Here is a 25,782-nt window from a genome sequence, read left to right as displayed (position 1 = left end):
TAACGTTGTTTCTAGCTGCTTGTCGCGTGCATAATAACAACTTTACTTCCGGGTTTTCGTACATAATTCTAAGTACCAGAAAGCTCCACTAGGGGGCGCTAAACAGCATGGAACACAATGAAAGTCACTCTTAATAACTATAATAAAATAAATCTGTTACCTTCTAACAAGATGGCAGCACACTCCCCGCCTGGTATAATGAGATTGTGCCACTATGAAATAAAATATTTCTCCTCTAGGATGCTTCAGAAAGAAGAACAACAATCTCTGAGATTGGTCTCAGAAACACCTTAGCAATCCCTTGCTTGACAACCTTTAGTTCTACTTTCCTGACCTTTCCGTCAGTACTGGGAAAGGTTTTGACCACAAGTCCGACTGGCCAGTCATTTCTGTGCGTCTGACTGTCTTTCAATAAGACAACATCTCCCACTTTCACATTTGGCTTTTCTGCTGTCCATTTTCTGCGTCTCTGCAGTGTTGTCAGGTACTCCTGTCTCCACCTTTTCCAAAAAGTGTCAGCGAGACACTGGACTTACTTCCACTGTTTTCCATGAAGATCGTTCATGTGGAAATATCCAGAAGGGGCTGAGGTAGCGTTGGTCTTTTGTGTCAGTAACATTGAGGGTGTAAGAATGGCAGGCATGTCAGGATCGGTTGACACTGACACTAGGGGTCTCGCATTGATTATTGCCATAACTTCAGACATAAGAGTGCTCAAGACCTCATGTGTGAGACGAGTGGAGCCCGTCTGAAACAGCATAGCATCAAGGATACGTCTGGCAACCCCAATGAGTCTCTCCCAAGAACCACCCATATGAGACGAGTGTGGGGGATTAAATATCCAAGTACATCCCTTGTCTGAGAGGTATTTAGTCAACTCTGAGTCATTTGTGTCGATTCCCAGTTCCCTGCAGGCACCTATAAAGTTTGTACCTCGATCAGAGCATAGCACTTTTGCTGGACCACGGATAGAGAAAAAACGCCTCAGCGCGTTGATGAAGCTGGATGTGGACATGGATTCGATGAGCTCAATATGGACTGCTCTAGTAGACATACATGTAAAGAGTACCGCCCAGCGCTTGGAGTCTGCACTACCACCTCTAGTGCGACGAGTTATGACATTCCATGGTCCAAACACATCAAGTCCAACACTGGTGAATGGTGGCTCTGATGTGAGTCTGTCTGCAGGTAAGTCCGCCATCTTTTGGTCAACTGACTTTCCTCTAACCTTACGGCAGGTGACACACTTGTGGATGATACCAGAGACCAGATGTTTGCTCCCAATAATCCAGAAGCCTGCTGCTCGAATAGCTCCATCTGAAAAATGACGGCCCTGGTGAGCCACTTGCTCGTGATAATGTCTTACCAGCAGAGTGGCGACATGATGCGTCCGTGGGATGATGAGAGGATGTTTTTCGTCTTGTGACAGGTCGGCAGAGGATAATCGGCCTCCCACCCTCAGCAACCCATCCTCATCAATCACTGGGTTCAGCTTTTTGAGTGTACTTTGTTTTGGTAACTCTTTTCCTTTCTCAAGGCATTTGAATTCCTCTTTGAAGACTTCATGTTGCACACAGTGAATGATTGCTGTTTTGGCTTGTGACAACTCACTTGTACTGCATGGTTTTTTACACTGATGCCAGCCTCTGCAGTTGTTGTCGTCCGCACTTTTGTGAAAGGATCTGGCAACATGAATGAGTCGTGCTGTGGCTCGATTGAGAGCTTTCCAGTTCGAGAACCTCTCAAAGCGATGAGAGCCGAATTGAGCTCCAGAAACCTTAGTGACGAAGGCAGTGACGTCTGGCCGAATCTCTGCGTCTGCGTCAGGCTCTACAAGGTCAAAATTGATGGTCTCAGACTCACTTGAGTTTGCTTGAGCCAGAAAAGGGGGACCTGAGAACCAACTGGTGTGCTTTAAGAGTGCGGCTCGTATAGGCCTGGTTGCATGGTCTGCTGGATTGCTGTCAGTGTTTACAGTTGTGCTTGGATCTCTCGAGTGCCCTGTAGAGAGAGAAATGTGTTGCTGATCTACGCTGCTGTAGTTCTCTTTCACCTGGATGATGTCAGGGCAAGGGCTCAGATAGGACGTGCGACCATTTTGAAGTATGTTTGTCCTGAACACGTTAACACTGGCTGGTCGGTGAGCCGTTCCCAGACAAACTTCCCCCACGATGACCCACCCGAGGTCGAGTCGCTGTGCATAAGGAGTGTCGTGGGGCCCATTGATTTGTTCTCGTACCTTGTGTACCCTTAAGATGTCTCGTCCTAAGAGCAGGAGGATGGGAGCGTCTGGGTCCACAGCTGGAATTTTGTCCGCCACTGGTTGCAGATGGGGATGATGATGCGCAATGTCTGGGGAGGGAATCTCCATTCTATCGTCTAGCATCATGTCACACTCTATCAGAGTAGGGAGAGTGAGCTGCTTGTGTCCGTCTATAGACTCCACCATGAAGTTGACGGCTCTCCTGCCTGAAGTCTCTGTTACCCCAGAACAGGTCTTCATGGTGTATGGAGCAGAGTTGTCATTGATGTTGAAGAGATTGAAAAACTCTGTCTTGGCCAGAGATTTGTTGCTCTGTTCATCAAGCACTGCATACATTTTGACAGCTTTCTCTCTTTTCCCAGCTGGATAAGCTTTGACTAGGCATATTTTTGAACATGATCTTGGATTGGCTGCCTCACCACAGATCTCGGTACACTTTGAGGTGACTGATAGAAGAGCATCTTCACCTTGCTCCCCGCCATGCTCTTTCTCTGCTGTAGCGGTATCTATCGTTGAAGGAGCTGGACCTGGATGCAGAGCAGCAAGATGTCTGTCGCTGTCACACTCGGAGCACTTGATTGACACCTTACAGTCTTTAGCTCTGTGCTGAGTTGACCCACAACATCGGAAACAAATGCCATTCTCTTTGAGATATGATTTGCGCTCATCTAGGGTTTTGTATCTAAACCCGCGACACTTTTTAAGAGGATGAGGCTTGTTATGTATTGGACAGTGATGGTCAGGGCTTTCAACCTTTGTCTTACTGGGTTTGGTTTGGTGGTCTGAGGGCTCAGATGACACATCTGTTTTGTGTACAGTCACAGGTGTCTTGCTGCTGTACCTGACAGGTTTCTCACTTTTCACAGACACCTGGGTAGTTGAGGTGTAGAGGGTGAAGCTGGGGTCGTTTCTAATTTTCGCCTGGTTCCTGATGAATCTCGAGAAAAACGAGAATGGTGGGAATGCTACCCGATAGTCCTCCTTGTATTTGGATCCCTGTGCTATCCATTTCTCTTGTAAACTGAATGGAAGTTTCTCTACTATAGGGTTTACCCCACGAGATGTGTCCAGATAAGCGAGGCCTGGAAGGTACCCTTCTTCTTTAGCACACTCCAGTTCGAGAAGAATGTCACCCAGTTCTCTTAGTTTGTGATTGTCTTTGTTAGACAGTTTTGGAAATTCATCGATTTTCTTCAACAGTGCATTCTCGATCACTTCGGGTGTACCATAGCACTCTTCTAGTCGTTGCCAGACCATGTTAAGCCCTGCTGTTGCATTGAGAATATAGACAGATCTAATTCTCTTTGCTTGCTCAGACGACTCTGCCCCTAGCCACTTGGTAATTAGATCTAACTCTTCCCTGGCTGATAGATTCAAGTCTCTGGTCGCATTGAGAAAAGATGCTTTCCATGCCCAATAATTTTCAGGACGATCATCAAACTTCAGGAGTCCGGAACTCACCATCTCTCGGCGCAGGAGGTACTTGGTGAGTTCTGGTGCCACTTGTGACTCAGGGAAGCCTTGTGTCGGTGACTGGAAGTGGGTTTGTTTTCCCTTTCCACCATGCTGCTTTTCATTTATTTTGTACGGAGAGTCTCTGCTCATGCTCCGTTGTTTGCTACTTTCTGGATTGTGGCCTGTATCTGGGTCAACACTAAGCTCTTGTGTCTCTACTTCAAATGGCATTTCAGCAAAGTAGGGCCTAGCATGTTGTTGCACATACTCACGAGTACGTTGGACTGGACTTAAGGGCTGTGTCCCTGTGTTGAGTTCTCTGTGGAGCTCTCTGCGTTCAGACTCTACAGCTTCTTCAAAGGCTACAGCTTCAGCCAACGCAGCAGCAGCTGTTCTCTCAACTTGGAGAACATATAAACTCGCATCCAGTTCCGCCTTTTGTTTCATCACAGAAGCTTCCTTTTCAGCATAGGAGACTCTAGCACGCGCTGCGTCCGCCTTGGCACGTGCTTTGATGGCTGCATAACTCGCCGTTGAGGATCTGCTTGACTGTTTTGATGACCTTGATCTTGTAGACTGAGACTTGGTCTCAATGTGCTGAAGAGGCTCCTCCATCTCTCTTACTCGCTCCTCTTCCTCTTTCTGTCGAACACTTGCCTCTGGTTGCTGCATCGTAGACTGCTGGTCATCCCTAGGATCAGAGGCTTTGTTGGCTAATGAACGTAGAATCATAACCACCACGTGCAATTATTCTTGTGCTTGAGCCCGCCGTGATGATGTTTTTTCACTATTCTGCCCTTGAGTTGCGTTCCCGTGCAAAACTAGACAGATAGCTAACAACTGAGTCTTCAATAAAACTTCCAAGGCGTGACTTTTCTTGAACGAATGTATTGAAAACGTTTATGTTGTGAAACTGCAAATACAGAAAAGAATATACTTTAGTATTCAATTCACATTGACATACTGTAGCTGTACATTATACATTTCAAGTTGAAAGTTGCATAAATACAAAGCAAGTGCCAAGTTACCATATCTGGCATGACGACAACTAAATAGATAATTACTCTATGAGTAACAACTAGCCAACTCCTTTCATTACTCTAATAATGTACAAGCACCTCTGTACAATAACAAAGCATATTACACTAGAAACAGTAACAAACTATAGTATGTTTTACACTTCTTTTACATGACGCACGAGCAAACTAATACAGCTAACGGCATCCATGAAAGTCAATGCAATTTGCGTGAGTAAATGTAACCAATTAACTTTGATAAGTAAGCAATTCTTTCAATAACAATATTATCATCACTTGAAATATGCTTGAATTGAACTTACAAACAAATATTTTCCGAGGCTGAAGCGTAACAAGAAATAGTTGCACTGAAAGAACTGTACAGTAACGTTGTTTCTAGCTGCTTGTCGCGTGCATAATAACAACTTTACTTCCGGGTTTTCGTACATAATTCTAAGTACCAGAAAGCTCCACTAGGGGGCGCTAAACAGCATGGAACACAATGAAAGTCACTCTTAATCACTATAATAAAATAAATCTGTTACCTTCTAACAAGATGGCAGCACAGCCCTCTGACACAATCTCCCTCTATTTTGCCCCACTATCAATCCAGTTTACTGCCCTCTGACACAATCTCTCTCTATTTTACCCCACTATCAATCCAGTTTACTGCCCTCTGACACAATCTCCTCCTATTTTACCCCACTATCAATCCAGTTTACTGCCCTCTGACACAATCTCCTCCTATTTTGCCCCACTATCAATCCAGTTTACTGCCCTCTGACACAATCTCCCTCTATTTTACCCCACTATCAATCCAGTTTACTGCCCTCTGACACAATCTCTCTCTATTTTACCCCACTATCAATCCAGTTTACTGCCCTCTGACACAATATCCTCCTATTTTACCCCACTATCAATCCAGTTTACTGCCCTCTGACACAATCTCCCTCTATTTTACCCCACTATCAATCCAGTTTACTGCCCTCTGACACAATCTCCTCATATTTTAACCCACTATCAATCCAGTTTACTGCCCTCTGACACAATCTCCTCCTATTTTACCCCACTATCAATCCAGTTTACTGCCCTCTGACACAATCTCCTCCTATTTTACCCCACTATCAATCCAGTTTACTGCCCTCTGACACAATCTGTCTCAATCTTACTCCACTATCATCCTGCCTCACTATCGGTTCAATACTAATCTGAAAAATCTCTTCAAATATGTATTTAAACAACATATGGTGTATAAGACCCTTTTTACCATTTTTCAAGATAAGCCCTACTGCATTTCCAAAGACACATTTTCTAACTGCTCCCCAGCTTAGGTTTTGAGACTGTTTCATGGTCTTGGGGTCCATTTCATTACAGTCCGTGAACATTAAAGTGCCATGGATCTCTCTTCTATTAAATGCTTGTGTGCTCCCTCGGCTCTGCCCTGCTGTTCTTTTGGTTCCTGTCTTCATCGCAACATGACATGCTCCTCGTACTAAAACCCAACAGAAATTATATAGGAATCAGGAATGAGGATATCGTGTATGTCCCAAATGTCACCCTATTCCCTATGTAGTGCACTGCTTTTGACCAGGGCACATAGGACTCTGGGCACATAAGGCTCTAGTCAAAAGTAGTGCACTTTTTAGGGCAGGGGTCTCCAACAGGTCGATCGTAAGCTACCAGTAGCTCTCATTCCACGTATGAGTAACTCGTAAAACAAATCTCACAGGTATCAGACACCGCATGTTCCCAGCTACTATCTAATCAACACAACGGTTGACATAATCCCACCCCTGGTTAGCCACTACTGGCTTAAAAAGCCAAACCTAACACAATATCTGCCAAGACATTTCCAGTAATATTGCCCCTGTCTGTCTGTCTGGTGCGCATGTTTGTCTATCACTCCGTGTGTAGCCAGTTGATGTTATAAGCATCTTGTGGGTTATAATATACTATATTATGCCATTTATCAGACGCTTTTATCCAAAGCGACTTACAGTCATGTGTGCATACATTTTTACATATGGGTGGTCCCGGGGATCAATTGAGCTACAGAGGACCACAGAAATACTTTCCCCAAACCTTCTCAATTAAATATTAACTGCAAAGTAGCCTTACCTGGCAGAAGTATATATATATATATATATTTTTTTTTTTTTTGTCATTTAGCAATTAGTGTAAAGTGCCTTGCTCAAGGGCACATCAACAGATTTTTCACCTAGTCGGCTCGGGGATTAGAACCAGCGACCTTTCGGTTACTGGCACAACGCTCTTAACCAGTAAGCTACCTGCCGCCACATCATGAGGAAGTATATCATTTGTATCTATTTTTTTTTGCAAACTTTGCCATGAAATGAGCAGCAGCAGTACAGAACCATTACTAGACGGCACATTCCTCACTCGCTAGATGTGCAATTAAAGGGCCTTATGCACATTTAAAGGGCCAGATGCACAATTAAAAGGCTAGATGCGCAATTAAAGGGCCAGATGCACAATTAAAGGGTCAGATGTGCAATTAAAGGGCTAGATGTGCAATTAAAGGGCCAGATGCACAATTAAAGGGCCAGGTAGCTTAGTGGGTAAGGGCGTTGTGCCAGTAACCGAAAGGTCGCTGGTTCTAATCCCGAGCCGACTAGGTGAAAAATCTGTCGATGTGCCCTTAAGCAAGGCACTTAACCCTAATTGCTCCTGTAAGTCGCTCTGGATAAGAGCGTCTGCTAAATGACGTAAATGTAAATGTAATTAAAGGGCTAGATGTGCAATTAAAGTGCTAGATGCGCAATTAAAAGGCTAGATGCACAATTAAAGGGCCGGATGTGCCAATAAAGGGCCAGATTTGCAATTAAAAGGCTCCAGGCTCTGTCAAAGCCGGCCGCGACCGGGAGACCCATGGGTGGCGTACAAGTCGTCCAAGGTAGGGGAGGGTTTGGCCGGCAGGGATGTGGGTTCATTTCCCACGGTGGGCCAGTATAAAAAATAAAATAAAAACATGTATGCATTCACGACCTGTAAGTCGCTCTGGATAAGAGCGTCTGCTAAATGACTAAAATGTAAAACAAATCTAAATCCAGGAAAAATACAACTGAGAAAACAGTTATAGGGCCCCCTTTAGAGTTGTTTATTAAGCATTATTTTACCAGGCGTATATTGTACACGAGAGAAGAATGTACCTATTTGAAACCTAGAAAAAAATGAGTATCTTGCGACATGTTTACATTTTGTAGCTTTCATGCTATAAAAGGTTGGAGACCCCTGATATAGGGAATAGGATGCCATCTGGAACACATGCCATTGTGTCGTAGGCCCAGCCACTGATCACCCATCTAATTCACCATCCATCCAGCCTAGCATTATTAATTATGCAAGCTAGCTATCTGCTATCTGAACCTATGTACTGGCATCCCCCATTAGGCAGCAGATAAACAAGACCCAGAGATGGAGCTAGGACTGGTGGATGGGAGGATCAGCACTCAGCCGAGTGTTCACGTCATGCCACACAGACACATCAATAGTAATGGACACCATGTGTGCAGATAGAGCCAGAGAGAAAAGGACCGCTGGAAGAACATCCTAGAAGACCTGTTAGGAAGACTAAATGTGGCAAGACTTGAGTGTGATTGGACATCGTTTTCTATTGACAGAGATTGTACTGTGTTGGTTGTACACATGTCTCTTACAAAGAGGTTGTTTAGCGAGCAACACAAAATGCTAATTCAGTTTGACTACGGTTTTAATATTAACCTTCAAAAAGATTACAAAATACTTCCAACCCCTCAGGACCAAAGTCTTCAAGTTATTTTGTCTTGAAAAGACAGGTCTTTATCACAGCGATACTAATTTAATTATTTGCACATTCTATCTGAAAGTCATAAACACCTCTAAAACATTCAGATGTATGGTCCTCCTTTTCCCTCCCACTCCCCTCCCTCTCTCCTCCCACTCCCCTCTCTCTCTCCTCCCACTCCCCTCCCTCTCTCCTCCCAATCCTCTCTCTCTCTCATCCCACTCCTCTCTCTCTCTCCTCCCTCTCTCCTCCCTCTCTCCTCCCACTCCCCTCCCTCTCTCCTCCCACTCCCCTCCCTCTCTCCTCCATCTCTCCTCCCTCTCTCCTCCCACTCCTCTCCCGCTCTCCTCCCACTCCCCTCCCTCTCCTCCCACTCCCCTCCCTCTCTCCTCCCACTCCCCTCCCTCTCTCCTCCCACTCCTCTCCTTCTCTCCTCCCACTCCCCTCCCTCTCTCCTCCCACTCTTCTCCCTCTCTCCTCCCACTCTCCTCCCACTCCCCTCCCTCTCCTCCCACTCCCCTCCCTCTCTCCTCCCACTCCCCTCCCTCTCTCCTCCCACTCTCCTCCCACTCCCCTCCCTCTCTCCTCCCACTCCTCTCCCTCTCTCCTCCCACTCCTCTCCCTCTCTCCTCCTCTGCTCTTTTAATGTTCTGTATTATGTCATGTTTTGTGTTTTGTGTGGACCCCAGGAAGAGTAGCTGCTGCTTTGACAACAGCTAATGGGGATCCTAATAAAATACTAAAATACATCTCCTCCCACTCCTCTCCCTCTCTCCTCCTTTCCTCTCCCTCTCTAGTCAGACCATGGTGTGTGGAGAATGTTAATGGCCCATGGTGTGAGTGGGGTTCAGTCACAGGGAAAATTAAAACTGACACTCCACTCTCAGCCTCAGATGGAAAGTGATCCAAATGAATCATCCTCATGTCGTCCACAAGGCCCGTGACCACCACCACCATCACAACAGTCATAAAGCTCAGAGGAGAAAAATGAAAGTACATAAATAAAATATTAAACCCCATGGACCTAAGGTCAATGCTGATCTTACCTCGTTTCCTACAAGCACATCCAGCTTCAATGTACTCGGCACATTGAGAGAGTATCATAGAGTCGCTGGTCAGTGATGTGAATATGGTTCACCTTATTCATCCATGCAGAGCAACAGTATCTAAAAGTCTAACCTTTCAAACAGCCCTGCATTCATATGAATTACCATGCCCTTTTATTCTTATTGGAATATTGAAATGTAGTATCCCACTGGGCACAGATGTCAATTCAACGTCTATTCCACATTGATTCAACGAAATGTCATTGAAATGACGTGGAAAAAAATGTTGATTCAAGCAGTGTGTGCCCAGTGGGATGTGACCAACGCAGGGCTTGAATATTTGACTATAATTAACATGATATCACAGAGTGCCTTTCGGCGAATGAAACCAGCGAATAGATTCTAGATGGTCCATGTAAGTCTACTGTCTTCGCAGCGTCACCTCTCCTCCACCATCTTGCTGTTCACCTAAGACCCTGTACATGCTGAGTGTTGATGTGGCTATTGTATAAGAACAGAGGCACAGGGCCAGCATGAGATAGAACCCTTGTCCTCTTTCTCTGGCCCTCTCTGACTGCTCACCTGTATGTATCACAATGCTCTGCTCTTATCTCCCCTTGTCCAGTGAATGAGGGGGGCATCAAGCAGGCGTCCAACTCTTGTCCCGACCCGGGGGAGCCAGAGAACGGCAAGAGGACTGGCTCCGGCTTTAGGTAGGTCATGTTGGGGTGAAGAATGGACCCTTACTAACCTAGCACCCACTGGGCCAGGAGAAGCTCCGGCTTTAGGTAGGTCATGTTGGGGTAAAGAATGGACCCTTACTAACCTAGCACCCACTGGGCCAGGAGAAGCTCCGGCTTTAGGTAGGTCATGTTGGGGTAAAGAATGGACCCTTACTAACCTAGCACCCACTGGGCCAGGAGAAGCTCCGGCTTTAGGTAGGTCATGTTGGGGTAAAGAATGGACCCTTACTAACCTAGCACCCACTGGGCCAGGAGAAGCTCCGGCTTTAGGTAGGTCATGTTGGGGTAAAGAATGGACCCTTACTAACCTAGCACCCACTGGGCCCGGAGAAGCTCCGGCTTTAGGTAGGTCATGTTGGGGTAAAGAATGGACCCTTACTAACCTAGCACCCACTGGGCCCGGAGAAGCTCCGGCTTTAGGTAGGTCATGTTGGGGTAAAGAATGGACCCTTACTAACCTAGCACCCACTGGGCCAGGAGAAGCTCCGGCTTTAGGTAGGTCATGTTGGGGTAAAGAATGGACCCTTACTAACCTAGCACCCACTGGGCCCGGAGAAGCTCCGGCTTTAGGTAGGTCATGTTGGGGTAAAGAATGGACCCTTACTAACCTAGCACCCACTGGGCCAGGAGAAGCTCCGGCTTTAGGTAGGACGTGTTGTGGTGAAAAATTGATCCTTACTAACATAGCACCCACTGGGCCCAGAGAGGCAGGACACTGGTTTTGTACAGGCTGTGTCAGGGCACCTCTTCGATGGCAAAATACCTGTAACTTTCCCAAAATTCATCCTATGGGGACATAGCCATTGCAGCCTAAAGAATGGCCTGCCCAGCATTTTTATACATGACCCTAAGTATGATGGGATGTTAATTGCTTAATTAACTCAGGAACCAGAGCTGTGTGGAAGCACCTGCTTTCAATATACTTTGTATCCCTCATTTACTAAAGTCTTTCCATTATTTTGGCAGTTACCTGTACATGCATGTTGCAGTTGTGTCAGAGAACACCACAACTACAAAGAACAACAGTTATTTATATTCCTAGACAAGGCAGTAAAGCATAGATGATTGGTCCTTCAAAATAAAACAAAAGCTGCATCCTACAGATGTTAACATGAATATTCTCCAAAGGCCACATCGCCTGTCATTGACAGTTGAAGGACGCTGGACATGGATTGTAGACGGAAATTACTCGGGTATCAGTATGAAGACAGTGTCATGAGCATGACACACCCCAGTAATACAGTTCAACCTGATTACGACACTAGCATCTAATATCGCTCCAACTGAATGTGAATCACTTCTCTCCCTCTGAGGATCTCATCTTCAAGTGTTCATTCGATGTCACACACACCACTCCACTGCGGATTATTGACAGCAGCATCTCAATGGGTGAAAAAAACGTATAAGGCCAGTATTGAGTATTCATAAAGCATCTCAGAGTAGGAGTATTGATCTCATCTAGGATCAGTGTAGCCTTATAGATTCTAATGAATGGACCTGAGGGACCTGATCCTAGATCTGTACTCCTACTCTAAGACTCTTGATGAATACAGACCCTGATGAGTGTAACCGTGACGATGACATTGGAGATGGTATTCTATTTGAATAGAGCTAAGAGATGCCAATAATAAAACTATTACTTTTTATCCTTTATATTATGGCTTATTTCTCTATAACGTTTACAGAACATCATACCATTCTTTGAGTGTGAGTCGCAATTTTCTTCTTTGAATCATGTTTGTGTTCATCTGAACCAGGTGAATAGTTTCTGAAACCATTTCATCTGAATTATTTTAAATTATCTTACCCAAGCCACGAGTTTGAGCTTAAAACAAATCGAAGGCCTCTCAAAACAGCTTTCTTTTTAAGTGTAGGAAAATCTAGGATACGATTGTTTGCAGATGTATTGAGGTATGAGGTTTTTGTAGTTCAATAACATGCGTTACAGATGCATAAATATTTGTAGTTAATATACAGTCCTTAGGCTTTGTTGTGTTAAAAAGCCCTATAGTCAAACATCACAGCCTAGTGGGAATGTATTTTCTATTACTGTCTAATGTCAAATTTGCACTGAAATAGTTTGTTTTTCTTTCATGTGGTAACAGTCCTGTGTGTGTGTGTGTGTGTATTTGTGCATGTGCCTGCACATGTATGTGTGTGTATCTGTTTGTCTGCTTGTGTGTGTTTGCGTGTGTGTGTTCCCTCTCTCTCAACAACAGCATCGGGGCCACGGTCCAGTTCCTCTGTGATGAGGACCATGTGCTGCAGGGCTCCAAGACCATCACCTGTCAGAGGGTGGCCGAGGTGTTCGCTGCTTGGAGTGACCACAGACCCGTCTGCAAAGGTCAGTTAGCATCCCTGGCAACTGCCTGCATGTCTGCGTCCCTACCAAATGGCACCGTATTCCCTATATAATGCACTACTTTTGACCAGTGCTCATAGGGCCCTAGTCAAAAGTGGTGCACTATGTAGGGAATAGGGTGCCATTTGGGGATGCAACCCTTGGCTCCTGGGTCCCAAAATGTATTGAGAATATAGATATGGAGCACTCACGGAAATGAAATGTCAGAGTACTTTGCCATTTTCAACTGAAGGACATTTTGCAGGGCTTGGTTTGGCTGTGAGATTGATTTGAAAGAGAATTCTGTATTTAGTGCAATGTTCATGAAATAGCAATGTATCAGAGATACGCTGAGGTTTGATCAGTCAGTGCTGCCACATGGGAGGGTCGGTGTGACAGGCAGACGTGGTCCTCTGTAGCTTAATTGGTAGAGCATGGCGCTTGTAACGCCAGGGTAGTGGGTTCGATCCCCGGGACCACCCATACATAAAAATGTATGCACACATGACCGTAAGTTGCTTTGGATAAAAGTGTCTGCTAAATGGCATATTTTTTTTATTGTTTCTTTTATTTTATTTGGGGTACCTGTGCCACATGTGTGCCTGGTCCTTTTTTTGTGACACACACATTGATCGACCAATCCCAGACCACTGTGAGGCCTCTGGACTGGTTAGGACGACCCACGTTTGTGTGTCCGTAAACTTCCAGCATCTTCCAAAGTATTCGTTCTGCCTTCGTTGTCCAATGCTCAAGTTGTGTGTTATCCAGCAGGTCTTTATTGTCTTTGCTGGATCAGACTGGGAGACCAGACAGTCTTTGGCTTCTCTCAATCTCTCCTCTCTATCTCTCCCTTCCCCTCTCCCCCCCCCCCCCCCCCCTGTCATTAATTAAGCATTCACCTCTTGATTGTTTTTCCTAAAATGGGCAGACATTATTATTTCATAAATTAAGCGCTGCTGATATCAATTAAGATATGAATTAATCCGTATCCTGTCACTTGTCTGGCTGTGATGCCAACCTGGACACTGACCGGCCTGATCAATGCCCGTAGGATACTCTTGTCTCTGGAGTGTGTCCATAAGACGTTTGTCTCTGGAGTGTGTCCATAAGACCCTTGTCTCTGGAGTGTGTCCATAAGACCCTTGTCTCTGGAGTGTGTCTATAAGACGTTTGTCTCTGGAGTGTGTCTAATAAGACCCTTGTCTCTGGAGTGTGTCTATAAGACGTTTGTCACTGGAGTGTGTCTATAAGACCCTTGTCTCTGGAGTGTGTCTATAAGACGTTTGTCTCTGGAGTGTGTCCATAAGACCCTTGTCTCTGGTTTTCTCTAGCAGTAGACTTTTTAGGATCCCCATTAACTCTTGCTCATACAGCAGTGACTTTTCCTGGGGTCCACACAAAACATCAAATACATGACACAGTACAGAACAGTTGTAGACAACACAACACACATACAATATTACATTAACCAGCTGGTTGAGAGAGAGAGTGTGCAAAGCTGTCATCAAGGCAAAGGGTGTCTACTTTGAAGAATGAAAATATAAAATATATTTTGATTTGTTTAACACTTTTTTGGTTACTACATGATTCCTTATGTGTTATTTCATAGTTTTGATGTATTCACTATTATTCTACAATGTAGAAAATAGTAAAAATAAAGAAGAACCCTGGAATGAGCAGGTGTGTCCAAACTTTTGACTGCCACTGTAAGTATTCAGTCCCTTTACTCAGTACTTTGTTGAAGCGCCTTTGGTAGCGATTACAGCCTCGAGTCTTCTTAGGTATGACGCTACAAGCTTCGCACACCTGTATTTGGGGAGTTTCTCCCATTATTTTCTGCATATACTCTCAAGCTCAGTCAGGTTAGATGGGGAATGTCACTGCACAGCTATTTTCAGGTCACTCCAGAGATGTTCGATTGGGTTCAAGTCCTGGCTCTGGCTGGGCCACTCAAGGACATTCAGAGACTTGCTTAGGGTCGTTGTCCTGTTGGAAGGTGAACCTTCGCCCCAGTCTGAGGTATTGAGCGCTCTGGAGCAGATTTTCATCAACGATCTCCCTGTACTTTCCTCCGTTCATCTTTCCCTCGATCCTGACTAGTCTCTCAATCCCTGCCGCTGAAAAACAGCATGACGCTGCCACCACCATGCTTCACCGTAGGGATGATGCCAGGTTTCCTCCAGACGTGACGCTTGGCATTCAGGCCAAAGAGTTCAATCTTGGTTGCATCAGACCAGAGAATCTTGTTTCTCATGGTTTGAGAGTCTTTAGGTGCCTGTTGGCAAACTCCAAGCGGGCTGTCATGTGCCTTTTACTGAAGACCGGCTTCCGTCTGGCCACTCTACCATAAAGGCCTGATTGGTGCAGTGCTGCAAAGATGGTTGTCCTTCTGGAAGGTTCTCCCAACTCCACAGAGGAACTCTGAGCTCTGTCAGAGTGACCATCAGGTTCTTGGTCACCTCCTTGACCAAGGCCCTTCTCCCCCGATTACCTAGTTTGGCCGGGCGGCAAGCTCTAGGAAGAGTCTTGGTGGATCCAAACTTCTTCCATTTAAGAATGATGGAGGCCACTGTGTTCTTGGGGACCTTCAATGCTGCAGACATTTGTTGGTACCCTTCCCCAGATCTGTGCCTCGACACAATCCTTTCTCTGTACTCTACGGACAATTCCTTCGACCTCATGTCTTGGTTTTTGCTCTGACATGCACTGTCAACTGTGGGACCTTATATAGACAGGTGTGTGACTTTCCAAATCATGTCCAATCAATTGAATTTACCACAGGTGGACTCCAATCAAGTTGTAGAAACATCTCAAGGATGATAAATGGAAACAGGAAGCACCTGAGCTCAATTTCCAGTCTCGTAGTAAAGGGTCTGAAAACGTATCTAAATAAGGTATTTCTGTTTTTTATTTTTCATAAATTTGCACAAATGTCTAAAATCTGTTTTCGCTTTGTCATTATGCGGTATTGTGTGTAGATTGATGACATGTTATCCAGTTTAGAATAAGGCTGTAACGTAACAAAATGTGGAAAAAGTCAAGGGATCTGAATACTTTCCGAATGCACTGTATATATAAGGCTTATTTACTGGGCATAGAGCATATAAAAAATACATACAACTTTCACTTTAAAACCCACCTGAGTGCTTGGACCTTTCATTTTAAAACCGACCTGAGTGCCTGGACCTTTCACTTTAAAACCGACCTGAGTGCTTGGACCTTTCATTTTAAAACCGACCTGAGTGCCTGGACCTTTCACTTTAAAACCCACCTGAGTCCTTGGATTCTTCAAACCATTTCACACTCTTTAGTTGGATTTGATGTATCTTGTTTTTCTAATATAGCAGTCTAAAATGTTTCATACTGAGCGCTGCTGTTGTGTTCCCTCAGAGGGGGAGGCAGTTAGAGCTTCGTACAGCTTTGTACAGGAGGTCAAGGGTCAAAATGTATGGTAATGACTTATCCTGAACTCCTGAAAGTAATCTCTTGACGCAGCTATGATGATACTTTGTGGAGTAATCCTGTTCTCTGACTTTTCCAGTGTTCTGCCTGGATTCAATTTGAGCTAATGATTATTCAGTGACAGAAGGGCGTTCGATGGAGAGGATGTGCTAAAATGTTGCAATCATTGAATCATTTTCAGTTTGAACATTCGATTTGACAGCCTCTCTTTTACAACCGTTGGCCGATGAAGCATGGCAAATTGGCAAGTGCAAACTTTGATAAACCTCCCATCAAACAAAAGCGTAACAGCTCACTACTGTATACCAAAACAAGTGAGTCACAGGCGCTCTTGATTAATCTTGTTTCTTGTCTCAATGATTATAGACCCTGTTCATGCAAAATGGTTAAAAAATATGTTTCACATTTGTTATACAGAAACTAATGCTCTTGTGGCTGAATGGAAGCAAGTCCCCGCAGCAATGTTCTAACATCTAGTGGAAAGCCTTCCCAGAAGAGTGGAGGCTGTTATAGCAGCAAAGGGGGGACCAACTCCATATTAATGCCCATGATTTTGGAATGAGATGTTTGAAGAGCAGGTGTCCACATACTTCTGGTCATGTAGTGTATATAAGCAATAAGGTACCGTTTGGACACATCCAAAGACAGACTGTCAATTAGCAGGAACAATCCAATAAAGAGACTTCAAATTCAAAAATTACGTAATATACTTTTAATACTTTAAATGATTGTAAAGTCAAAGTAAAAAGGTGTCAGGACATTCAGCTTTTATTTCTTTAAAACTAGCAAAGCAACACTTTTAATCAGTAGTGATATAATATGATATATATATATATATATATATATATATATATATATATATATATTATATAATTATAATCCTGAGCTACTAAAACATCTGTACACGGTGAATCATTGATGTGATTCATGTGTACATATATGGCAATAAAACTCCTTCCTAACTGTCCTGTGTAAAGCACTGCTTCTGCCCCTGGCTGTAAATGATGTATTATGAGTTTTACTGTGGACAGTATTACAAATTACACATTGAAATAGGCAGGCAATATTCCAATAGTCGCTTTCCCTGTGTGTGTGCGTCTCTCTCTCTCTCTCTCTCTCTCTCTCTCTCTCTCTCTCTCTCTCTCTCTCTCTCTCTCTCTCTCTCTCTCTCTCTCTCTCTCTCTCTCTCTCTCTGTCAGTGTGTGTGTGTAGGTGTGTGAGACGAGATTACTCCTGTTTGTGGAAACATTAGGGGCTGAAACAGGGAGGGAAAGAGGCAAAGTACCTTGGCTCATGGTTAATAATGTCATTGATCATTCTCAGTGGCAATAGTTTTTTAGGTTAGTTTGTTCCTCCCATTCCTCCGAGTCGCTAGTCAGACCAGCTAATCTTTATTCTTCCTGCTGAATTGGCTCCTTTTCCCCCAGGAAAAGGTCAGCCTGAATGTCGGTGGACATAAAACACCAACAAATGGCTAAATATCTTGATGTCTTGAAGTTTCGGCTTATCTCTCTGGCTTGGCTGGCATCCCTCTCTGGGTTTGTGAAAGTTCACGATTAAAAGAGATTAATTCACAAAGAAGAGGAACTCTGAACTATTCATTAGCTTGGCACAACAACAAAAATAGGAAAAACCCAGTGACTTAACAAAAAAACAAAGTCAGATTGTAGAGGCTTTATTTTGCCTCTCCCGACACATAGGATGCCAATATCCCTCAGTGAGAGATGAAGCAGAGTATGGCCCTATCCTGTCCCCTTATGAAATCCCTTTCTGTTATTTGTGAAAGTGGTGGATAGAAAGTGACAGAATGTCATTGGCCGAGTAATGAATTGTTTGCTCACTGTTGTGTCCCTTAATCCATTAATTGTATAGATCATTTCTATCTGGCTGCTCAGCGTGCTGGCTATAGGGTACGCCATGCACCCAGCAGAGACGGCAGAGCCAAGGCCCTTCATTTAGTAAGCAGTAATTGAGCTGTCAGACCGCGGAACGCAGGCATGCCTAGATATACGTCACCTAGATAGAATACAGATTCTGTTTCTCTGAGCCCATGCTGACATTGGCCGCCCCAAAACCCAATGGTCACAAATCCCATTTCTATGTCACGGTGTAAATGCGGAGACAGACCAAGACACCCTAAAGCACATTGACAGATGGAGACAGGAAGGACTAGCTAGGGAGACTGACTTTGAGGAATTTTTAATACCACTCTCATCGCTTTAGTGATACTTCTCTTGTTGTGTTGACTACAGTGATGGTGAGAGAGAAAGAGAGAGAGAGAGAGAGAGAGAGGAGCGGGAGACAGAGAGGGGGGGAGACAGAGAGAGATAGAGGGAGTGAGAGAGAGAGCGAGAGAGAGAGAGAGAGAGATAGAGGGAGTGAGAAAGAAAGTGAGTGAGAGAGAGAAACAGACAGAGAGTGAGAGAGAGTGAGAGAGAGACAAAAGACAGGGAGGTAAAGGGTTCATGCCCTTAATATTATGCTACTTAGACACTGTGCTAGAGGGAGACATACAGGCGTGGATGTGGGGGGTGTGTGAGTGTGTAATCGGTTACCAGACACTGTGTGAGGTCTCTGTCTACTATCAGGCCAGCTGCCTTCACAACTGGGTGCCAGGAGCACTGAGAACAAGACTCCCCGCGGTGGAGACATACATGGACGCACACTTAAACAGAGAGACACACACACACAAGCACACACACACAGTCTCTCTCTATCTCTGACTCTCTTTTTCTTTTTCTCTTTCTCTCTCTCTCTCTCTCTCTCTCTCTCTCTCTCTCTCTCTCTCTCTCTTTCTCTTTCTCTCTCTCGCTCTCTTTCTCTCTCTCTCTATCTCTTTCTATTTCTCTCTCTCTCTCTCTCTCTCTCTCTTTCTCTTTCTCTTTCTATCTGTCTCAGTCACACAAACAAACACAAAACATATACAGTACTTACACACATAATACACACAGTACACACACACACACACACACAAATACACACAAACTGGCACATGTTCATAGAGAGAGAGACACACACACATATAGCCTTCCACAGCACCATACTATGACAGAATCATGCCCCTGAATCTCTCCTCCCTCCCTGAGCCCATTGTGTATGTCTGCCCCCTGTGCTTGTGTCACAATCCCCTGATCCCCTGTCACACCTCCACCCACCTCTCCTCCTCTCCCTTCCTCTACAAAGTTCTTTCTCACCGTGGTACCCTGACCTTTAGATGGCCACTCTATCACTGGCTGGGTATCACCTGCATGCCTGTTTGTTCCTGCGGCTAAAGGCTGCACAAACTAATTAAGGAAGATGCCACTTGAAATCATGCAGAAAATTGCCTAGATCTATATTTTCAGGACAGCCCAAGGGTACGCAGTGTTAATCAGACATTTCAATTTAACCATTCATCGGTGCTCTGTTTTGTCTCTCTCTCTCTCTCTCTCTCTCTCTCTCTCTCTCTCTCTCTCTCTCTCCTCTCTCTCTCTCTCTCTCTCTCTCTCTCTCTCTCTCTCTCTCACACACTCTCTCTCTGTCTGTATCTCTCTCTGGATTCAATTCAATTCCATTTGCTTTATTGGCATGATGTAACAATGTACATATTGCCAAAGCTTACTTTGGATATTTACATAATTAACATAATTAAAATAATAATACCCACAGCTCTCTGTGTCATCCCACAACAGGACGGGTAGCCTATTCTCATCAGAGAAGTCTTTGCAACCTTGAAAAACTGTTTCAAATTTGTGGAAATGACATTCTCTTATTGTTTTATATTTTTGACATTTTGTCAGGAAATGCAGCTCTGTCTCAGGTTCAGCTGCGGTGCGGTAGTTGCACAGCCTTTCCTCTACAGGGAGCCAGGTTTTCCTGTGTCTACCCTTCTCAATGGCAAGGCTGGGCTCACTGAGCCTGTACTTTGTCAAGGTTTTTCTAAGGTTTTGATCAGTAACCATGGTCAAATAGTTAGCCACGGTGTACTGTCGATTAAGAGCCAGATAGCACTGCATTTTACTTTGTGCTTGTGCTTGTGTTTCCCAATAAGCAATGTAGTTTTGTTTTGACTGTGTTGTAATTTGGTTTATTCTGATTGATTGGATGTTCTGGCCCTGAGGCTTCAGTGTGTTAGTAGAACAGGTTTGTGAACTCAGCCCCAGGACCAGCTGGATGAGGGGACTCTTTTCTTTGCTCAGCTCTTGGCATTGCAGGGCTTGGTAATGATATGAGAGGGGGTCACTGTATTTTAGATGTTTCCAAAACTTAATTGCTTCTTTTTGAGTTTTTATTATTAGTGGATGTTGGCCTAATTCTGCCCTGCATGCATTGTTTGTAGTTTTCCTCTGGACATGTAGGAGAATCTTACAGAACTCCGCATGCAGGGTTCCAATGGGGTGTTTGTCCCATTTGGTGAAATCTTGTTTTGCAAGTGGACCCCACACCTGAAATGCTTACTTACAAGACCTTAACCAACAATGCAGTTTTTTTAAACAAAAAAAGAAATAAAAAAAGTGTTAAGTAAAAAATAGATAAGTAAAAAATCAAAGCAAATAATTAAATAGCAGCAGTAAAATAAAATAACAGTAGGGAGGCTATATACAGGGGGGTACCGGTACAGAGTCAATGTGCGGGGGGCACCGGCTAGTCGAGGTAATTGAGGTAATATGAACATGTGGGTAGAGTTAAAGTGACTGGTAGAGTTAAAGTGACTATGTGTGGTTGTTTCCATGTCTGTTCTTTTGAGGAATAATGTAATTTGTCTGTGATCAGATTGAGGTGTTAGTGGCTTGACGGTGAATGAGCTGAGAGAGAAAGGGTCAATGTCTGTAATCATATAGTGTACTGTGCTGTGGCCAAGAGGTGAGCAATAGGTGAATCTCTCCAAAGAGTCCCCCCGGTAACCTACCACTGACAAAGTACAAACCCAGGCTTCGACAGAGCTGCAACAGATCCCTTCCGTTTTTGTTGATGGTGCTGTCACTGTTGTTTCTATGGGGGAGATGAAGACAGTTAGAAACAGTATGGCCTGTAATGAAGCTGTCCCGTCGTGTGCTCGTTAGATCAGGTGGTGTTCCTGTGTGTGCATTTGTGTCCCCACAGATGAGCACATTGGGTTGGGGGGGGGGGTATATATTTCCCAAAGGAGCACATATTTTTCTGTCAGTACAAGTTATTTTTTCAGTTTTAACCAAATGTGATATTTACCAATTTTGAGCGGATCAATTAGATTTTGTAGTTCGGATTTGTACCAAATGATCAATCCTCCAGAGTCTCTGCCTCTATTGACAGAGCTGTGTTTCTGTGACGGCACAATTACGTCTCTGTAGCCTATGGGACAGTGAGTGACAATGTCTGCCTTACACCATGTCTCCTGCAGAATGATGACGTCAACATCTTTAAGACTTTTTTTTGAACTCCAGTGCTAAACTCTTCAGTCTAAAGGTTGATGAGTTTAGGCCCTGAATGTTCCACATGGTAACTGATAGCAATTTCATGTTGCAAAAAGAAAGAACAGCACAGTCAAAAATACAGTAACTACTAACTACTAAGTTGTTAAGAGTGAGATAAACAGGATAACAGCAAACATTTGTTCTGGGTTGTTGGGTGCAACAGGTCACAAATCTTGCTGCTGTGATGGCACACTGTGGTATTTCACCCAGTAGATAAATTGGGTTTGTTTTCAAATTCTTTGTGGATCTCTGTAATCTGAGGGAAATATGTGTCTCTAATATGGTCATACATTTGGCAGGAGGTTAGGATGTGCAGCTCAGTTTCCACCTCATTTTGTGGGCAGTGTGCACATAGCTTGTCTTCTCTTGAGAGCCAGGTCTGCCTACGGCAGCCTTTCTCAATAGCAAGGCTATGCTCACTGAGTCTGTACATAGTCAAAGCTTTCTTTAAGTTTGGGTCAGTCACAGTGGTCAGGTATTCTGCCACTGTGTACTCTCTGTTTAGGGCCAAATAGCATTCTAGTTTGCTCAGTTTTTTGTTAATTCTTTCCAATGTGTCAAGTAATTCTCTTTTTGTTTTCTCATGGTATGTCGAATTCTATGTTCCTTTTGATGGCATAGAAGGCCCTTCTTGCCTTGTCTCTCAGATCGTTCACAGCTTTGTGGAAGTTACCTGTGGCGCTGATGTTTAGGCCAAGGTATGTATAGGGTTTTGTGTGCTCTATGGCAACAGTGTCTAGATGGAATTAGTATTTGTGGTCCTGGCAACTGGACCTTTTTTGGAACACCATTATTATTATTTTACTGTCAGGGCCCAGGTCTGACAGAATCTGTGCAGAAGATCTAGGTGCTGCTGTAGGCCCTCCTTGGTTGGTGACAGAAGCACCAGATCATCAGCAAACATTAGACATTTTACTTCAGATTCTAGTAGGGTGAGGCCGGGTGTTGCAGACTGTTCTAGTGCCCTCGCCAATTTGTTGATATATATGTTGAAGAGGTTGGTGCTTAAACTGCATCCCTGTCTCACCCCACAGCCCTGTGGAAAGAAATGTGTGTGTTTATTGCCAATTTTAATCACACACTTGTTGTTTGTTTACATGGATTTTATAACGTCATATGTTTTTCCCCCAACTCCACTTTCCATCAATTTTTATAGCAGACCCTCATGCCAAATTGAGTCAAAAGCTTTTTTGAAATCAAGAAAGCATGAGAAGACTTTGGCTTTGTTTTGGTTTGTTTGTTTGTCAATTAGGGTGTGCAGGGTGAATACGTGGTCTGTCGTACGGTATTTTGGTAAAAAGCCAATTTGACATTTGCTCAGTACATTGTTTTCACTGAGGAAATGAACAAGTCTGCTGTTAATGATAATGCAGAGGATTTCCCCAAGGTTGCTGTTGACGCATATCCCACGGTAGTTATTGGGGTCAATTTTGTCTCCACTTTTGTGGATTGGGGTGATCAATCCTTGGTTCCAAATATTGGGGAAGATGCCAGAGCTAAGGATGATGTTAAAGAGTTTAAGTATAGCCAATTGGAATTTGTGGTCTGTATATTTGATAATTTCATTGAGGATACCATCAACATCACAGGCCTTTTTGGCTTGGAGGGTTTGTATTTTGTCCTGTAGTTCATTCAATGTAATTGGAGAATCCAGTGGGTTCTGGTAGTCTTTAATAGTTCATTCTAAGATTTGAATTTGATCATGTATATTTTTGTGCTTTTTGTTCATTGATATAGGGCCAAAAAGATTGGTGAAGTGGTTTACCCATACATCTCCGGTTTGGATAGATAGCTCTTGTTTAGTGTTTTCCAATTTTCCCACATTGTATCTCTCTCTCTCTCTCTCTCTCTCTCTCTCTCTCTCTCTCTGTCTATGTCGCTTTCTGTTTCGATGAGGATGAGATTGTAATAGGAAGTGTGTTGCTTTTATTAAAAATAAAATATGAATTAACAAAGTCGTATTGTGAAGAGGAAATCTTATGTCCTTTACTGACACACATTGAGAATGCTCGTTGCTCTCGGTGTTTCTTAATGCTATTCTCCCCATGTAAGCTAGCTGATGCTGATTAGACATTTGATCGACTCCATGTCTATTATTTCCTGTACAGATTATTTTAAACCTTAGCATCAGAATTTTTTAATTAAAGAGCCCATGCCATTTGTTTTATTGTAGCTTACCAGCTCAAGGATATTAGATAACATCCAAGTGGCAGTAGTTCACGTCTTACTATGAGGATGACTCTGGCATGGTAAATACCCAGGAATGACTTTATCAGCTGCCTGCTCATTGGCTCGGAGTACTACTAAAACACTTCCTCATCTCTCCTGAAGAGGGTTCATACCATAGAAATAGAACAAATAATGTTAATAAAGCAGAGATTGAACCGGATGGTTTTTACTTCCTGCTTTAATCCTATGGGTACACTCAAATTGGCTACCAGTCCACCCATTATGGTATCAGTGACTTCAATGGTTAGGCCCGTCCTACTCACTCTAGTTCTGTGGTTGATACTCAATGCTCACAAAGTACAACTACAAACTACTACTTTGTTTACAAATTATTGCCCACACACAAAGGGAAAGTATCTACCAGTGAAGGGGAGTCTACCTGGTAGTAGTAGTAGTAGTAGTAGTCTGCTAAATGGCATATTTTAGTAGTAGTAGTAGTAGTAGTAGTAGTAGCATTAGCAGTAGCAGTAGCAGTAGTAGTAGTAGTAGTAGTAGCAGTAGCAGTAGCAGTAGCAGTAGCAGTAGCAGTAGTAGTAGAAGTAGCAGTAGTAGTAGTAGTAGTAGTAGTAGTAGTAGTAGTAGTAGCAGTAGTGGTATTTGACATTACCCAAAGCCATTTTGTGACTGTATCTGACGACGAGGAAAGCTATTGTGTACATTTACCCCAATGCAAGTTTGCTTGAATTAACCTATATGCTTAAAAGCTTATGCATTACGTATGGCTGTATAGTACAATGTGCTTGAGACTACTTTCTGAGCAGAGTGTGGGTTTTACCTGAATGACCTCACAGTGTCCTCTGTGCTGCCACTGTGCTGCATGCAGAGATAATTACTTTTGTATTTTTTAAAGCAATCGAAATGTCAGAAACTGATAAAACCTGCTGCCTATACACTCTTAGAATTAGTGGTGACTGGAGGAACCCTGGAGATCCTCAAAGAACCCCTGGAGTTGCAAGTCAATCAGTCACGTTTGTACCTTCGGTTAGTTCAGGGGATCTTGGAGGAACCTTTAATGGTTCAATGTAGCAACAGGTTCCTGGATGAACCCTGGAGTGGAGGCTTGGCTTAGTAGGGGCGTGGCTTTAAGATCTATATTTTTTGGCCACCTGTTAGAGTAGATGTCATTCTTGTTCATCTGTTCTATTGTATTGTTGTCACATGTTAAAATGGAACACTGACGGTTTTTGTAGATTCAGTGTGGCTAACAGAGGTGTATGAGTTCCTCAAGAGCCTATGCAACCTGAAAATTGGAATAGTTAGCAGTTTAATACTGTATGTAAACAGCACTATTAATATTAATATTATATTAGAATATGTAATATGCATACATATTCAAGGCACATTTTAATTTGCAGTGTACAAACTTAACCCTAATGAACAGGAGTGACATTTACGCTAATGGCTGACCAAAAATAACTGAAAGCCACACCTCCAGTAAGCCATGCTTCCAATCTGATAGGCAGCCACCTATACAATATATTATTAAAAAGGTTTTAAAACTGAATCCCTCCCATCACAAAAAGGTTCCGGTTTGAAGCTTTACCTTTTTCAGCTGGAAAGGTTCCTCCGGTGTGACAACCCAATATGTTCTTCCTTTACTTCTAAGAGTGTAGAAGATAATGGAGCATTCCAAATGGCTATTCCAGTGCTCTACATTTGCCTTATGGGCCCCTGTCAAAAGTAGTGCACTGAATAGGGAATAGGGTGCCATTTGGGATAGAACCAGAGTCTTATCTTCCCCCCATCATAACATTGTCACTTTGGCATCGTCGCTGATGAATGCCACAAATGAATGACTTTATAGCCACAGTAGTGTCCCCTTCCAAAACGATATTCCATATACTATTTTTTAGCCGGCGTTAGCTGCAAGCTTGGTAATTTCTGATATAGTTGTCAGTGCGTTTGGAAGACAGGCAGGAAAGATGGAACACAGACAAGACCTGTGTGTGTATTTAATCATGACTGGCGTTTCTCCATTATGATGATGAATCAGGCCTTGGTGGGTTTTTCG

General features: G+C 43.7%; 2 protein-coding genes across 3 annotated transcripts in view; both read left to right on the top strand.

The window, feature by feature from the left end:
• Positions 1-25,782, top strand: part of LOC311125099 (focal adhesion kinase 1-like) — a gene marked incomplete at its 5' end in the record, with an annotated part of 1,344,976 nt that overhangs the window by 920,361 nt on the left and 398,833 nt on the right. The window lies entirely within an intron of this gene.
• The window catches only part of LOC311110282 (CUB and sushi domain-containing protein 3-like), a gene marked incomplete at its 3' end in the record, with an annotated part of 541,145 nt that overhangs the window by 197,155 nt on the left and 318,208 nt on the right, over positions 1-25,782 (top strand). Inside the window, 3 exon segments of the mRNA XM_084152993.1 lie at positions 10,190-10,277; positions 12,527-12,651; positions 18,363-18,367. Of these exon segments, the coding sequence (XP_084009119.1) occupies positions 10,190-10,277; positions 12,527-12,651; positions 18,363-18,367 (218 nt within the window).

Source organism: Coregonus lavaretus (assembly GCF_964263955.1).
Source record: "Coregonus lavaretus genome assembly, chromosome: 3".
In the NCBI taxonomy this organism is placed as follows: domain Eukaryota; kingdom Metazoa; phylum Chordata; class Actinopteri; order Salmoniformes; family Salmonidae; genus Coregonus; species Coregonus lavaretus.
The sequence above is the reverse complement of the archived record's forward strand: the minus strand, read 5'-3'. Positions and strand labels throughout refer to the sequence as shown.